Source organism: Chrysochloris asiatica, unplaced genomic scaffold, assembly GCF_000296735.1.
Source record: "Chrysochloris asiatica unplaced genomic scaffold, ChrAsi1.0 scaffold00050, whole genome shotgun sequence".
Classification (NCBI taxonomy): domain Eukaryota; kingdom Metazoa; phylum Chordata; class Mammalia; order Afrosoricida; family Chrysochloridae; genus Chrysochloris; species Chrysochloris asiatica.
Genome location: NW_006408568.1, coordinates 821,447 through 838,272, shown reverse-complemented (window position 1 = coordinate 838,272; position 16,826 = coordinate 821,447). Strand labels below are relative to the sequence as shown.

The window sequence follows — 16,826 nt, the reverse complement described above, 5'->3', positions numbered from 1 at the left end:
CCAGAACTTGGAGACTCTAGGCTCTCAGGCCTCTCTTGTTCTCGCCTGGCCTCCTTTTTCCCACCTTCAAAAAATGTGTAAGAAGCACAGGTTTCTCTATGCAGCCAGTGGAGAAATTCTCAATTGAACTGTAGAGAAAAGAATTCTAGGAATAGGCAAGTCTCCACCAGCCCTTAAAAATAGTTCTACGAAAAGGAGCAAACACAGGCTGCCGTCATCTCACAACGTTGGCCTCAGAGACTCAGACACTAACCCCAAAGACTGTGGGGGTAGGCTTTCAGCAGCCCACTCACTCCAAACGCATCCCAACTTTCACTTCCAACTTCTTTCTCAGAAAGTCAAGATTTCAGGAGATGAATCTGTTGTCTAACCAGAAAGGGAAGGTTTCGAGATGCTTCCATTGCACAGGAAGGGAATTAGATCCAAGCCTCCGACTTCCTGTATTTTTCTACTGTAGTGCTGGGACCCTAGTGTCCAAGCTCTTAAGATTCCCAAGGCGCTCCCTTGGGCCTTGGGGCAGGATTCCCATTCTCGGCCTCTCCATCTCCCTGGAATTTTCCACTGCAGCTGCCTCCACTCCCAGACACCCCTCCCCGGGCAAAATTCCCGTTCCTTCCGCCTCCCCCCTTTTTTCTGATCACACCTCTTTCCCACCCCTCCACCCCCACCTCCCCGTCCTAAGACCCAGCCCACAGTCCGGCCCACACCCAAAACTAACCCTAGTGGTACCAGTTAGAGGACTGGGAGGCCAGGACCCTTATAAAAGGATGGGAGGGAGGATCCCTGGCTCTTTTTTGGGAGGAGAGTAGGGACACTGGAGGGGTTGGTTCCCCGTGAGGCTGGAGTGGGGGGAGTGGCCCTCCTCACATCCCCATATAAGGCAGGGCAAGAAGTTATGCTCCTTGATTGGATGATTCAAATGAGCATTCCACCTGGCAACAGAGTTTCTATTGGCTCTCAGGAAAAATAGGAGGAAGGTGGATGGAGGTTGTTGGTGGCGGTGATTGGAAAGGGGAGGGAAGTGGAGGTGACCGGAGTGGGGGGCGGTTACCAGGGCAACGGGGTAAGAGCCCAGCAGGGTGTCTGAGACTGCAGGCGGGGCTGGGAGGTGGAGGAGAGAAGAGGAAAGGAGGGCGGGAGGGAGAGGAAAGAGACTGTCTCGGAGGGAGAGAGATATGGAGACTATGGGAGGGGGGAAAGCGAACGAGGGAGGAGGAGAGAAATGAAGCAGAAAAGAAGAGTAGAGATGGAGACTGAGAGATAACTAAAGACATCGGCGAGTGAATCAGAGATTGAAGAGAAAAATGGAAAGACTGGGGGTGGGGGAACGGGGTGGGATGGAGGGAGAGGCCAGAATAGGTCAAAGAACAAGCCGAGTGGGGTAAAAAGATTTTTTAGAAGACTTAGAAAGAGAAACTGATAGAAGAGTCATAAAAAGAAACTGGGAGGTGTGTACACCAAGGGCCAAAAGGTGGTGTATTTAAGCACACAAATATTAAATGATGGTGATTAATCAGCGTGTTTTTAAAAAGTAATTTTCAAATGCTAAAAGAAAAAAAGTGATGAGTGATGATGACAAATGTGAGGGGCACGCATACCTAAGATTATCTTTTTCCAAACCCCAGTCTCCCACTTCATCCACCTTTCTTACCTATAATAAACATCTTAGCCTCTGTCCCTTCTTAAAATGACTCCTTGAAGACTTAAGATTGAGAACAAGGAACTAAGGATGTGTGGAATAGGGTGGGGTTAGAACTACAGACTTGGACCTCTTGCAAAGGAGGCAAAAATAATACAGAAAAACTGGAGAAGATGGCAGCAGAGGAAAGGAAAATGCAAAGGGAGGGTAAATGTGAAAAATGAGAACAGGAAAAGGAGTCTGAGGGAAATCAGCTAAGAATATAGAGCCAGGTAAGACAAGATAAGACAGGAACATTGTTGCCTGGGAGAGAGAGCGAAAGAGATCAAAGGTGAAATGATAGAAGAAGGTAAATAAGAAGTAGAAGGAGGTGATAAAAGAGTGAGAGATGTGATGTAATGATTGTGGGGGACCGCGCGTTCTGGTGCAAAAAGATAAAAGTGGGATGAAGAGAAATTAGACCTAGCAAAGAAGAGTGAGGTGAGATAGGTGAATAAGAAAGGTCGGAGAAGAGTCCTGGTGTGGAGTTGTGGGATAATGCACTGGATCGTAAGGTCGGTTTGAACCGCCAAGTCGGATTCAGCAGCCACTCCTCAGAAATTCTATACACGGTGGCTATGAGTCGGAACCGAATCGATGGCACTTCAACAAAGGTCAAGTTAGGGAGACTGGAGGACCTCTGACTCTTCTGATCACAAGAAGGAGCTAGCAGAGAGAAATCCAGCAGGGTTCACAAATGTCTGTTTTGGCCAGTAGGGAAGGGTGGACTGCCCTTTTTGCTTTTCCATCATCTCTTAAGGCCAAGACAATGTAGATAGAGGATGGGGGGAAATCCAGCGTGCTCTGAAAGTAGCTATCCTACCCTTCTCCTCTTTCAGCTTTTGGATTTTCAGATACCTGGCCCTGCATTTCCATCTGCTCCCCTCCACCCTGCTCAATCCCTTGGCAAAATTTCAGGACTCTTTTGGGGTCAGTAGAATTCTGACCACCCCTCCAGTCTGCCCCCAAAAAGACAGACTCCACTTTCGTAGGCAGTAGGTCGGGATTCGGCGAGATCCCTCCCAGTAGGAACCCCACCCCTTCCCACCTCCTCGCCCCACTCCGGTTCTCCGCGGCCGTCAGTCTCTCCATTTCCCCCTCCTTGTTTCGTCCTCCCTCCCGCCTCTCTAGCTCTCCCTCCCCTAGCTTTCATCCTCCTATCCCCACCTCTCCAACCTCCTCTTTCATCCCCCTCCCCTCTCTTCTCCTCCCCGCTCCCGCCTGCCCCACCCCTGGGAAGCCCCTCCCGTCGGGCAGCGCCGCCTTATAAGCGGGTTCCCTTCTCGGGGGCGGCAGCGGCTGGTCGGCGGCAGCTCTCTCGGTGCGGGGGTGGCGATTCGTGGACCGAGCGACCACGGCCAGAGCGCGCCGGCCACCGCCTGCACAGCCCTTCCGCTTGCCCTCCGGACGGCCGCAGCCCTGCGGGTCTCCGCTCCAGACCCACCCCCGCCCCACCCCGCGCGCCTCTGCCGCCTCTTCCAGAGATCCAGCTTGCTGAGCGGCCGTCGCTGCCACTGTCGCCGTCGCCGCTGCCACCGCGCTAGATTCCAGCCGCGGCCACTCTCTGCCGTCCAGGGCCCCTCTGTCCCGGTCCCGGGACTCCGGCTCCCCGCCAGCCCCGGCCCCGGCCCCGGCACCATGTCCGAGAAGAGCGTGGAGGCAGCGGCCGAGTTAAGCGCCAAGGTAGGGGCGGGGGTGGCGGAGGCGGCAGCTGGAACCCCGCGCGGCCCTAAGGTTCGGGCGACCCTCAGTCCTACATATGTTCCCGACGGCCCTGTGCGGCCCTAGCACCCGGGTCCCGGCGGACCCCATGCCGCCCTGCCCCCCCGCCCCCTCCCCCCGCGCCCCATCCTGGCTGCCTACCCGGCTCCGCTCGTCTCCCGCCAGCGCCCTCTAGCTTCCCTGCGCGCTGCGCCGTGGCTTCTGGCCCCGCCGCTCGTGTCTGCGCTCGGCCCTGCCGCGGTCGTCACCTCTCGCTGTCTCCTAATTCGTCCGGGCTCCTATCGGAGCTCTTCGAGTCTCACTTCACCGTGTCCTCTCCCCCGTCTTTCCTCCAGTGCCCCGTTTCCCAGTCTCTCCTTCCAATCTGACCTCACCTTTTCTCCTAAGTGGGTTGAGATCCTCAAGTGTAAACAGGACTCTCTCGGGAGGCGACTCCTCGGCCCCTCCCTGGCCACCCGACTGTCTCTTGCTTTTCTCTTCTGACAGCTGCTGCCTCTCCCTTTTTCTTTCCTTCTCCTCCATTGGTCTTAGGCGTTTCTGGTGGTTTTTTTCTTTACTTTCCTCCCATCGACACCCCCCTCTTCCCCGCCACACACACTTAAAAGATTCTCAAATTCCTAAAAATTAGAAGCGGGGCGGGAATCGCCTTTGAAAGAGCTGAAGCTGGCTGAGCATTGCATTAAACTGTGCTTGCCCACATTAGCTTCCTGCCTGGCCCATCCTTTTGCCCTTGCCTCTCTTCTAGCCTTCCTCTAATTTCCCTAGGGAACCTGCCGAGTGCTGCTTTGGGAAATAAATACAGCCAGGGTTTGGGGTCTGGGAGCCTGACCTTGGTGATGATGGGTGGGTGGCTGAGTAGCTGGCACACACACCTTCCAGAGGCCTGCAAGTGAAACATAAAGCTTATGGGATTCAAGGCAGTGGAAGAGGGACTATGTGTCAGATTTGACAAGGTGTGCCTGTGTGGCCCTCCAGCAGGCTGTGTGGTGGCATGTGACTTTACTGAGTAGGTGTCTTTGTATGTCTGAAATCCAGCAGTGTGTGGGACTGCCCGTGTCAGTTACATGTGTGCATGTGGAGAGGTAGATATTCTAGAGCCATGTTGCTGCTTTGTGAGTGTGAAGTGACTCCACTGTGCTCTTGTGTTGTCTGGAGAGCTTGCCAGAATGCCCAAACCCCTGGGCCATGTGTCTCCGGATAGCGTGGGTGCTCTTCTGTAGCTCTATGTGTGAATCAATGTCAGTTTGTCTCAGCATGTGTGCCTGTGCTGAGTAAATGAGGCCAGAGAAATGCTTAGTGCAAAACCTAGGGCCTAGGTCACATACCCTCCTGGAAAAGGGATCATGGAAGGACAGTGACCAGAACAGAAGGACAGGACAGGGGAGGAGAGGGCCCGGCCCCCTGGACTTTGGTCTGTGGGTTCTCCCTCTCTCCTTTGTACTCGCCCTCCCTCCATCAGCCCAGATGGGAAATTTAGGCCATGGCCATAGACTTGGGACAAGAGTCCCGGAGAGGTGCTGACTAATACCTGGGTCTCCTGGCCCAAATTTTAGGGGGAAACTTACCAGATAGTAACAACTACCATACCAACTCTATGGCAAACAAATGAGGATGGCCAAATAGAATGAAGAAGAAGCCTAGCTAGAGTAAGAGAATGAACTGTTCTGTGCTCTACTTAAAAGGGAAATGAGGGTCCCCCGGACTAGCCATTTTACACTAACCCCTCTTTTATCCTCAATATTATTCCAGAAAGGACACACCCTCCTAAGGTGATCTACTCACACAGAAAACTTCCATCCACATGGAATCATATAGAGTTGCACAGAAAAACCAGACCAGATCACATAGGAACACCCACAGTATCACTCAGTGTTTGCCAAGAGGTGTGGAGTAAGGATAGGCCTGGAAGCTGAATTGGAAAGCTAGGTGTAGTGTCCAAAGGGGAATCTCACTGGAGCATTTATCTCTGCCACATCAGACTAGGATATCAAGGGTATACCTGCTGGGATCTCGGGGTGAAGGAAACTGGTAAGTGTGGGAGGATACTCTAGACAGTACCTTGCCTCCTCTACATTATCTGCCCTTGTTTTGTCTCTTCATCTACCAAGTCTGATACTCTTTTATTTGCCTCCTACTTTTATTCTGTATTTCCTGGAATGGCTTGGAAATGGCTTCATCTATTCTTCCAACATACAAACACACTACAAGGTGTAGAGGGGAGGAAATGACTGGATCTCGTGTAAACTGTTTTGGAGTAGTGTTAGGAGAAAGTGTGTATATAGGGGAAGGGTGCCGGGAATCATTCTGGGGAGTGCTCTCCCTCTTCCTGTAGTGTAGGAGCCTAAGGATTAGGAAGACACAGAAACAAAGGCAAGAGAAGCTGGAGGGAGAGCTGGGAGAGATGCCCAGGAGAGAGAGTACTCAGGAAAAGGCCCCAGAGGTAGACAAAAGGCAGAGCAGGGCCGGGCAGTGGGAGGGGGCAGGCAAAGGAGGCGGAGGGACACAGAGAGGGGGGTGGGGCACCGAAGGTTGCAAGCAGATGGATGGGATTTGCTTTGCTGAGCTGAACTCTTGCCTGTGAGGTTTGGAAGAACTTGATGGGGGTGGGGATCAGTTACCTTGGTGCCTGCTTCCTTTTGCTTCAACACTTTATCTACCCCACAGAATCTTAGGGAAAAGAGGTCTATGGGTTTTAGCCCCTTAAAGTGCTGGCCATAGTGTAAGGACCCTATGTACCATCTCTAAGCTCTGGCCGCCTCCTTTTTACACTCTTCCAAGCTCACTGCATAGAAGGAAAATGGGGCTAGAGAGACTTAACTGCAGGTCACTGTGGCAGGACAAAGTTGACCTCTTTCTTCCTTGCAGGACCTGAAGGAGAAGAAAGAGAAGGTGGAGGAGAAGGCCAGCCGGAAAGAGAGGAAGAAAGAAGTGGTGGAGGTGGGGAAGGGTCAGGAGGCTACACCTTCCCACTATCCTCCCTCTCAATTAATTTCATCTTTCCTCTCATGTACTTTTTTTGGAGGTGGGGGTGCTTCTAGCCTTACTGTTCCACCCTGAGTTCCTTCCAAGTTCTTCTCTCACCCACTACCCCATTCCTGGTGTGGTGCCATAGGATAAGCACTGAACTGCTAACCACAGATCAATGGTTCAAACCCACTAGCTGCTCCTTGGAAACCCTATACAGGATCGACTTGGCACTTAACAACAATAACACCCTATTCCTTGGCCCTATTGGTGGTGGGAGGAAGCACATGGCCAACCTGACTGCTTCCTCTCTTGGCTCCCACAGGAAGAAGAGAATGGAGCTGAGGAGGAAGAAGAAGAAACCGCTGAGGATGGAGAAGAGGAGGATGAAGGAGAAGAAGAAGGTGGGGAAGGGCAGAGAAGGTTGGCTGGGTGAGGTGTAGGGCTCAAAGGAGCAGTCAGAGTGGGTTTGAAGACCTGAAGCAGGGCTGAGGGTGACCTCAGGGGGTCTTGGCCAGAACTTCCTGCCCTTCCCCAATGACCCATTTCTGGCTCCTCAGATGAGGAAGAAGAAGAGGAGGATGACGAAGGGCCCGCGCTGAAGAGAGCTGCTGAAGAGGAGGTTTGGGCTGGGTTGTGGGGCCTGAGGGGCTATCGGATTCAGCAGGGGCTGGGACTCCTTTGGATTTGGACCCAGATCCCTGTGGTGGCCTGGGTGGAGGCTGGAGCAGGGCTGGAGCAGGGGAAGGTCCCCTCCCATTTTACAGCTACCTCAATTTTTTCGTTCTCTGCAGGATGAAGCAGATCCCAAGCGGCAGAAGACAGAAAATGGGGCATCGGCATGAGCCCCCTGCCAATGGGCTGGGGGTTGGAGGCCCCTTGGGCCTGGAGGTGGGAGTGGGAATGGACAAGTATAGCCACTCTTTACCTGGCTCCCTGCTCTGGGGTCCCCCCCACACCAGAGCTGCCACCTTCTTCCTCCCCAGCCTTCTCATTTTCACCTCTCCAGACACCGCCCCATTCATCCTCACTCTGCCATTATTCCACCTTCTGACCTGCTCCATCTGAGCGCCCCAGCTGGTCCCCAATCCTTCCTCTCAGTCTCCTTAATCTCTTTCTTCTTCCCCCCCAGCCAATCCCACCCTCCTCTGGTAGCCTCTCCTACCCAACCTCTGCATTCCCCAGTCTCAGTTCCTATCCCATTTCTATCCTGCCTGATCCCTGGATCTCCCTCAGATCCCCTTTCTCTCAGACAGCGCCAGGCCGGGGTGGGGCAGTGGTGTTGGGGTTGGGGCCAAGCCCCACAGCTGCCCCCCTTCTTCTCCCCTTTTTGTATAATTTAATAAAGAAATGGTCGCGCTTCTGTTTTTAACCTGTCTCCTACTTTCCAGGGGCCCAGTCAATGCAATGAGCCAGGGGTGGGAGGGGGATTTGGAAGGGAGGGTGGCTGACCACACATCCTGTCAGGACCCTTTTCCATTTACAAAATAGTAGGAGTGTACTCCTAAAAGAGCTCTGGTAGCTTAATGGTTATGAGTCGGACTGCTACCCTCAAGGTCAGCAGTTCCACAGGAGAATGATGAGGCGTTCTGCTCCTGTATAGCTTTATAGCCTCAGAAACCCTGTGCCGGGTTGCTGAGTCGGAACTGACAGCATGGCACATAACCACCACCACCACCAGTGTACTCCCACACTCAGGACTCCATAAGAAGAGGTCAGCACTCGGGCTGTCAGGAAGCATAGAGCACAGCTTCTTTTGAGCCCATTTCTGCCTTGTTTTATTTGGATTCTTGGGGATGCTCCTTACCAGCAATACACTCATTTCCTTGCTAACCCACACAACATCTAGACACTGCTGAGCCCAGTGGAAAGCTACCAGTGCTATTGTGCTGAACCAGGCAGACAGAAACAGTCTGAGGAACAGGAAGTCCTGTCACTGAAATGGGAGAGGGGTTTAGGTGTGGGTCTCAGAGCTGTCCTGTGCTGGCCATGCATTGCTGCTGCATGTTGTCTGAGTACTGTTGTACCACAGCCCTCTAGTTGTCCCTGCTGTCCAGGAGCAGGAGTTCCCCTCTATGTTAATATCTGACTTCCTTCATTGGTTCTTCTGCTTGCTCTTACACAGTGTTTGTGCATTTCTCTATCTCCCTAACAACCTTTCCCTTTCCTATTAAGAACCTCTGGATTGGAGGAAGTTGTTCTTAACATTCAGGAGTCTGACCTTGAGGATGTGTGGAAGTCACTGACAACACCATTCTTCCCAGACATGGATACCCACAACTCACCTAAGCTCAACACTATGCAGTTTTTGTCTTCACACTCCATCTGACTAGCAGATTGATCTTTGAGCTTCAGTTTCCTCATCAGTGCACTAGGGGATAATATTACATTCCATGAGTATATGTAAAGTGTCCAATACCATACGTAGGGCATAGGGAGAGCTCAGTATAAGCTATTTTTCCCAAAATTGAGATGACCTTCCCCAGACCTAGCTTGTTTTGGAGTACAAGGAAAGCTTTCTATACACCTGGGGTGTGGAGGCTAGTTCGCACTACAATGAAGTTCTGAGAGGTTAAAGGAAAGGGAGGGGAGAAGATTTACAAGAAGAAAATGTCAATGTTGGGTTTAGAAGGCAAATGGGTTATTCAGGGCAGAAATGGTTTGGCTAGAGGGCAGAAAATTTCTGGGAAAGGGAACACTTAAGTGGGTGGGGGAGGGGTGAAGGGGGGGACGATGGGAAGACCCAGGACAGAGGAAGTAAACAAGGGGAGAGCCACCACTGAGGTGGAGGGTGATGCTGCTGGGAATCAACCCCCTCAGACTTTCCACTGCGAAATGAAACCATGAGCTCTGGGGTGTGTGTGGGGGGGGAGGGGGGCAACGGGGAGGGGAAGTGGGGAAGGTGGAGGGCGATAGGAGCTTCACACTGGCATCCCAGTTCACACAGCCAACTTGCCTCTACTCCGCTTTTGCTGCCCTACCCTGTTCGCTGAGACACCCCCCACCAAGGCTGCCTGGTCTAGCCAGCTTTCCGGGGATTCCAGCTTCTGATGGTTGGTTGCTCCTTTCTCCAGGCCCTGTTTCCGTCTCCTTTCCTATAGATTCCCTTCCTTCACATGTCTCTTTGTAGAACCCCTTTTTTGCCCCTCCTTCCACTTTCCTGACCTCCCTTCTAGATTCCTTCCTAAACCCCCCTCTTTGTGAAATCCTTCTTTTGCTCCCCCATCTCCCCTCACCCCACACTCTCTTGATCTTCCTTTGGAGGGCTTAGTGTGGCCTGAGCCATAGGGGAGATGTGGGAAGCAGAGTTCCTGGTCTTGCTGCTTCTGCAACTGCTGTGGGTGGCTCCAGGTAAGGTGTTGATGGTGGGAGGGGGCCCTACAGATTCTGAAGTCCTTAGTTCTTGTGCTGGATTCCTCTAACATCTTTCTTGGGGCAGTCCTTTTAGTGCCAAAGCCTCTCTGGGGTCTTCCCGTTACCAAGAAAGATGCAGAAACTGAGCTCTTCCTAGGTAGACCTTTCTCCCTCCCTCAGAACCACTGGCGCTCTTACTTCGCTTCTAAGTATCCTGGCTCATTGCTTCTCCCCTTGGCCTCTCTTTTCCTCCCAGTGGAGGCTTCAGGGCCGGGGACAAAGGTCCAGGTGCTGTGGGCCCAGGAAGGGGCTCCAGTCCAGCTTCCCTGCATCCCCAAAATCCCTCTGGAGGATCTTAGCCTTCTTCGAAATGCAGCGGTCACTTGGCAACATCAACCAGACAGGTATGCATCCCAAACCTGGGCAATGTTTGTTAAGTGCAGTTGAGTCTTTCAAACGCATAGCGACTTTGTATCAGTTTCCGAGGAGCAGCTGGTGAGTTTGAACCACTGACCTTGCGGTTCAAACCGACTTTGCGGGGCCAGTGCCTATCCTACAGCACCTCCCAAATCAAGCTGTAATAGCAGCCAGAAGCACAGCCCAACACTCAGCCTTGGCCCTATGAGAGCTTGCTATCTGCTCTCTGTCCGCTCCCCTGAGCTCCCAGTCCCCTTAAGTCTCAGCCTCACTTGCCACCAAGCACCTGTCCTGCCTTTCTTAGGAGACTGACCTCCTCACACCTGCATCTCATAGTATGCTTGCTTCTCCAGCAGTGGAGGATGCAGGCCCAGCGGGGGGCTGGGGGGGGCTGAAGAGGAAGAAGACTAAGGAAGGGCAGGCTGCTAGTGGTCAAGAGACCTTTAGGGGCAGGCTTCCTAGTCCTCAAACTGAGGCTGGACTGCTCTGCTCCAGGGTGGTGTGTATGTGTGGGGATAGAGGTTGGGGGTAATTTACCTCCTGGACTTTTTCAATGCTGTCTTTCTCTTTCCCGCCCAGCGGTCCGCCAGGCCCAGCCCTCAGCCGCCCCCCGGCCTTCCTCCTGCGTCCCCGGATGCCCTATCCCCCAGGGCCCGCACCCCGCCGCTACACGGTGCTGAGTGTGGACCCGGGTGGTCTTCGCAGTGGGAGGCAGCCGCTGCAGCCCCGCGTGCAGCTGGTGGAACGAGACCTCCAACGCGGGGTCTTCTCCCTGTGGCTGCGCCCAGCCCAGCGTACCGACGCCGGCGAGTACAGCGCCACCGTGCGCCTCAAAGACCGCGCCCTTGCCTGCCGCCTCCGTCTGCGTGTGGGTCAGGCCTCGAGTAGGTGGGGGCGGGACGACGGGCTAGGGACTGAAAGGAGGGGCCCTCATTCCCCAACGTCCCAGAGACAGGAAGAGATAGAGGAGGCTGTGCTTCTAAGGATGAGCCCTTGGCACTGCCAGAGAACCTCCCGAGGAGGGGTAGAGAACGGTGTGGGGGGCCAGATTGTGAAATGGAAGGTGCCCCCAGAGAAAGACTTGTGTGTGTGTTGGGGGGGGGCGGTCAATGGAGAAATTGTATCACTCTTGCAACTTCCCCTACTCCACCAACAGTGAAAGTGCTAGAATACCTTGGTGGGGTGGGAAGGTACCAAGCAAGGACTCCCCCTCTTCTAGGGTTAGAGGTGTGGGAAGATAGCAGGGCTAGAGTGATTCATTTCACACATCTGTAGCTCGAGGGGTGGGTTTAGTGGGGATCCTCAGGCATAACATGAAGAAAGAAAGGTAGAAGATGCCAAGTAAATTCGAGGCAGGTGGTGGAGGAAAGTGAGCATCCATTTTAGGCACTTTCAAGTGCCAGCTCTGGGCTGGGACCTGGACGAAGGAGGGAAGGAAAAATGAATCTAAATAGTGGTCCCAGTTTCCAGAAGTTTCCATGTTAGTTGGCCCCCTGAGTTGAGCAAGTGTTTCCGGGTGGGGCTGACCCAGTCTTCTTTAACCTTTTAACAGTGATTTCCAGGCCCCCAGGACCTCTCAGGACCTTGGAGTCGGTCATTTTGAAATGTGCCTTCAGCCGCCCTGACCTGCCAGTTTCTGTGCACTGGTTCCGGGGCCAGGCTCAGGTCCCTGTCCAGATGTCCTTCCAGCACCACTTTGACGGAAGCTTACTCTTCCTGCCTCAAGTCAGCCCCTCAGATTCTGGGCTATGGAGCTGCATCCTCACCTACAGAGATGGCTTCAATGTCTCCATCATGTACAACTTAACCGTTCTGGGTAACTCCTCCAATCTACTTTCAAACTTGACCACAACCCCTTCCTGCCCCCCCCCCACCTCCCTAGACTTACTGGCCCCCTCAACTAAGACCTCAGCAGTTCCTGTCATCTGTGATTGTTCTGAGACCACTGTCTAACCCCTTTATTAGGTGGCAGCTTTTCAGCTGTCTTCTCCCCTCCTAGCTTCTCCCTTGGCCATCAACTCACTTGCCAGCCTTTGGTCTCCTGAGGCCCAGCCCACGTTCTAGATTTCTACTTTATTTTGCTCCTTAGTTCTTTAGATATTATACTCGTACTGTACCTCCTCTGCTCTTCTATCTTCCTTCTCTGCAGATCCAGTACTCCAATCCCATACAGCTCCTCCTATCAGCTTTAACTTTGCATTCCTTTCTCTCTCCAGGTCTGGAGCCAGCAGCCCCACTGACCATATATGCTGGAGCAGGTTCCAGGGTGGAGCTGCCCTGCCACCTGCCTCTTGTTATGGGTGCACACACTTTACTCACTGCCAGGTGGTCCCCTCCTGGGGGAGGCCCTGACCTCCAGGTGGTTGGAGACAATGGCAATTTTACCCTTTGGCTAGAGGCTATAAGCCAGGCCCAGGCTGGGACCTACACCTGCTACATCCATCTGCAGGGGCAGCAGCTCCATGCCACTGTCACTTTGGCAGTCATCACAGGTTAGCCCTAAGTGGGGAAGGGGCAGCCTCCATCCCAGGAGAGCTAGGACAGGGAGGGAGGGCTGGTTGGGCAAAGATTGGGTAAATACATAGCCATGATGCCAGGCCCTGGGCACAAACTCCAGAGGCTGTCCAATGTGGCCTCCTCTTTCCTCACCCCCTTTGTAAAGAACTGAAACTGAAAATCTCCCCTTGAGTCACAAGATAAACGTTCCACTGTTCTCTAAGGGACTCCCCTGCCCTGAATTGGTGGGAGGGTATGAGCAGTTGGAAGAAGAGATGGCAGCAGTTTGAGTGATTTCCATAATCCTTGCCCATTTTGGGGCCAGGGTTAAAATTGCAGGACGTTGCTTGGATTGGGGAGGAGTTGATAAATCAGTCTCTTGGTTAGCAAATATTTACTGAGCAAAGGCCTTTCAAGACAGTATAAAACAAACAGAAAAAGAGAAAATATGTATTGATTGATTGGTAACTATTAGCCACAATAGCTTGACTATGTCTGCAGTCTTTACCTGTGGTCATTAAATAGCATAGAGTAGGTATTTAACAATTTGTATTGGTTGAATGAATAAATGAATAAGCTAACAAATAATACATCTCCTGAGGGCTAATACTGCATTTCTATCTGCTTCCTGGATCTCTCTAGATATTGTACCCACATAGCAGTCTTATGCTGAACGCCATCTCTTGTTGACTTAAGCAGTTTTGTCAGTGACTCCACTTAAAACCTGGCCTTCTTCTCTCTCCACATGCAGTCAGTCACCAAAGCACACCCATTCTTCCTATTCAGTGTCTTTCTTCTTGAGGGCCAACTGCTTCATGGAGTTTTCCATGGTAGTTCTGCAATAATTCGATCAGAGAGTCTTATTATGTCTGTTTCATAGAGAGAAGCTTTTCCAAAGTCACACATTTGGAAGTTCCAAAGTCAGAGTCAAAACTCTTGAGTGTTTTGTGTCATCAAATCGTCATCATCCATGCTCAGATTAAGGTCCTTCACCATTTGTCTCCTTCTTATGGGTTAGTCGATGGGTTGTTAGTTTAAAGGGCCACCAGCTGCTCTTCAGACAATAAAAGAGGCTGTCTGTTTCCCATAAAGGTTTAGTCTTGGAAACATTGTGGAGCTGTTCTGTTCTGTCCTAGAGGTTTACTCCAAGTTGGCTTTAACTCAACAGCAGTGGATTTGGGTTTAGTTTTTTATCTGCCCTATAAGGTCCTTGGGTGTGCAAGTGATTTGCACTTGGTTACTAACCTAAGGAGTCCTGGTGTGGCACTGTGGGTTAATGTACTGGACTGCAAAGTCTTCTTAACCACAAGGTTGGCAGTTCAAGCTCACCAGTCGCTTCACTATGGATCGGAACTGACTCACCGGGCACTTAACACGAACTAACCTAAAGCTTAGAGGTTCAAACCTTCTTAGTGGTATCATATGATCTGCTTCCAAAGGGTCACAGCCTTGGGAATGTTATGGAGCAAGCAGTTCTACTCTGTTTCATATTGCCATGAGTCAGGATTGACTAGATCAAAAATGATTTGGTTTTTCGTTTTTACCCACCTTTTGAGAATCCTTGAGTGATGCAAATGGTTAGGTGTTCAACTACTAACCAAAAGATTGGTAGTTTGAATCTATCCTGATGCACCTTGGAAAAAAGACCTGGCAAATTGCTTCTGAAAGGTCACAGCTTCCAAATCCCTATGGAGCGTAGTTCCACATGGGGTCACTATGAGTTGGATCAACTGGGCAGCAGTTGGTTTGGGTTTGATCCACCCTATTTTACTATACAACTTTGATAAGTCTGTCTCTAAATTGCTGGTCAGATCACTAAACATTCTGAAAAGGTGATAGAGAACATCAAGGCAGGGGACACTGATGTGAGCTGCATCATAAAGCAGGAAACCTATGAGGTGTATATTGGGGGCTAACTCACTTGACTGATGTTAAGGCTTCTGAGCTAAGCGGAAAGTAATGCAAAAAAAATCTGGAGTAATTATCATGTCCTTCAGGGCCAGTTTGAGTTTGAGCAATGGAATTCTGAAGGCAATAGAGCTCCTGGGAAGGTTTTGCCCTGACAAAAGCATTGTCTTGTTAAGATTTAGTCATGACCTGTGATTTGTTTGCCCAATCAGAATCCAGATGAATGCAGGGTAATAGAGTGGACCTGAAGTGTCAAAGAAGAAGGTTGGACCTCAAAAGATTTCTTCCCTCTAATTTTTTCAGTAACTCCTAAATCCTTTGGGTTACCTGGCTCCTCAGAGAAGCTGCTTTGTGAGGTGACTCCCACGTCTGGACAAGAGCTTTTTGTGTGGAGACCCCTGAACAACCAGTCTTGGCGGAGCTCCCCAGGGCCCTGGCTGGAGATGCAGGAGGCCAAACTCCTTTCCCAACCCTGGCAGTGCCAGCTGTACCAAGGGAAGAAACTTCTTGGATCAGTGTTATACTTCACAGAGCTGTATGGCCCAGGTCTGAGACCCCAAAATACCACACCCCAACTCCAGACTGATTATCTTAATCCCCCATCCAAGGTCTATCCCATTGTCTTAGTTCTTTTCTTTCCAACTTGGGATCCAGTTCTCTACCTTCTTGTCTGGGCCTGACCCACTTCTGCCACTAATTAGCTGAGTGACCCTGGGTAAGTCCTTTAAACTCTCCAAGCTGCATGGTCATCATCTGTAAAAATATGAAAAAGTAGCAAGATGTCCCTCTCAGCCCTGACCTTGTGCCTATTCTTGTATTTTCTCCATAGGTGCCTGGCACTCTGGGGGAATCTCAGGTACCACCAGAACAGGCGGATTCTCTCTCCTTTTCATCCTGAGTATCTTCTTGCTGCTTCTCATTGTGACTGGAGCCTTTGGCTTCCACCTTAGGAGAAGACTGGTGAGCCAGGGACTCTTCCCCAACGCTGAGAAAAATGCCCAAGGTGGATCCCTGAATTTGCCTCTGCTCTCCAGGGGCCCCTGTGCCTAGAGAGGCATGAAAGGACTGAGAACAGGCCTGGGATCAATGAAGAGGCTCAGTGGCCAGGAAAGGGGAATAGATGCACTCAGGATCCTTCCTATTTGCTTTTCCTTCATCCTTCTCCTCCCACCCACTCTCTTTCTTGATTTCTTCCCACAGTGGCGACCAAGAAGATTTTCTGCTCTAGAGAACGGGCTTCACCTTCCCCAGGCTCAGAGCAAAACAGAGGAGCTGGAGCAAGAACTGGAGATGGAACCAGAGCAAGAACTAGAGCTAGAACCGGAGCAAGAACTGGAGCTGGAGCCAGAGCCAGAGCAACCCTGATCTAGAGCTGAAGCAGATGCCAATCTCAGCAGCTCAGTCTTTGTCCTGCCTCCACCTTAGCCTTCAAATAAACTCCCTGTCAGCAGCAAGTCTTGAGTCTGACTCCTTCTTGTCCAGTGAAGATTTCTGTCTCTCCCCCGCCTCTGGGGGCTCTCTTCTCCCACCCCAGCCTCCTGACCCACTTTCCCCAGCCGATCTGTCTCGTTTTCCTATTCCTATATTCCTCTTTTCAATTCCTGGCCTCTGTGTTTCTTCCTTGGTCTCTCTCTTCCTCTATTTCTCTCACCTGGGTAGTAATTTTTTTAAACTAAAAAAAAAAAAAGCCCTCACCCCTTCTTACCTCTACAGCCCTCCTCTCCTCTGTCCTTCCACCCATATTGTGCTGGTTGCCCTGGTTTCCTTGATATTTTTGTCTCTCTGCCCCACCCCGCCCCACACTCAGCTGCACTGGCTTTTGTCCTTGGCCCCCTAGCTGCAGCGCACGCGCACGCACAGGCATGCGCGCGCTTGTACACACACACACACACACACACACACACACACACACACACACGAGCTCCTAGGTCAGAGAGGAGCCAGGCTGCCATGTGAAGTCCTCAGGGGATCAGGTCTTGCAACCTTTCTGGGTTCCTGCCGATCTCTGCCCCACCCCCACATTCCCAAGCCCTTGGCGACTTGTCTGGTGCCAGCAATGAGAACACACTGCCACCCAGTGGTCACTGATAGTCACATACCACTGGAGGTCACTGGGCTGGCAGGTCAAAGGAAACTGAACACTGCAGTGGACTTGGGTGGAGCACACACTGGTGTGTGCAGATGCTGGCATTATGGCGTGCCCCCTCAATGTCCAGCTCATGAGTGTTCACCCAGCAACTGTCACATGGCCTGTGCACCCTCTGACAGAGAGACTGAACAATGCGTG

At 51.8% G+C, this 16,826-nt stretch overlaps 2 protein-coding genes across 2 annotated transcripts; both read left to right on the top strand.

Annotated features, from left to right (window-relative positions):
• Positions 1 to 2,990: 2,990 nt before the first annotated feature.
• Positions 2,991 to 7,736, top strand: PTMS (parathymosin). Its single transcript, XM_006862640.1, has 5 exons — positions 2,991 to 3,361; positions 6,266 to 6,337; positions 6,690 to 6,768; positions 6,925 to 6,986; positions 7,159 to 7,736. The coding sequence occupies exons 1-5, from the start codon at positions 3,317 to 3,319 to the stop codon at positions 7,207 to 7,209; spliced, it is 309 nt and encodes a 102-aa protein (XP_006862702.1). The 5' UTR covers positions 2,991 to 3,316; the 3' UTR covers positions 7,210 to 7,736.
• Positions 7,737 to 9,657: 1,921 nt separating this feature from the next.
• Positions 9,658 to 15,904, top strand: LAG3 (lymphocyte-activation gene 3). Its single transcript, XM_006862757.1, has 8 exons — positions 9,658 to 9,715; positions 9,975 to 10,122; positions 10,715 to 11,019; positions 11,688 to 11,951; positions 12,352 to 12,627; positions 14,843 to 15,085; positions 15,369 to 15,499; positions 15,740 to 15,904. Exons 1-8 carry the CDS (start codon positions 9,658 to 9,660, stop codon positions 15,902 to 15,904), a joined length of 1,590 nt encoding a protein of 529 aa, XP_006862819.1.
• The last annotated feature ends 922 nt before the right edge of the window (positions 15,905 to 16,826 follow it).

Bases quoted from the DNA above. Each gene is read 5' to 3' on its own strand.
- PTMS (XM_006862640.1), top strand. From the start codon at position 3,317: ATGTCCGAGAAGAGCGTGGAGGCAGCGGCCGAGTTAAGCGCCAAG. The intron at 3,362-6,265 runs GTAGGGGCGGGG...TCTTCCTTGCAG, and splicing joins CGGCCGAGTTAAGCGCCAAG to GACCTGAAGGAGAAGAAAGA. The intron at 6,338-6,689 runs GTGGGGAAGGGT...TGGCTCCCACAG, and splicing joins GGAAGAAAGAAGTGGTGGAG to GAAGAAGAGAATGGAGCTGA.
- LAG3 (XM_006862757.1), top strand. From the start codon at position 9,658: ATGTGGGAAGCAGAGTTCCTGGTCTTGCTGCTTCTGCAACTGCTGTGG. The intron at 9,716-9,974 runs GTAAGGTGTTGA...TTTTCCTCCCAG, and splicing joins ACTGCTGTGGGTGGCTCCAG to TGGAGGCTTCAGGGCCGGGG. The intron at 10,123-10,714 runs GTATGCATCCCA...TTTCCCGCCCAG, and splicing joins TGGCAACATCAACCAGACAG to CGGTCCGCCAGGCCCAGCCC.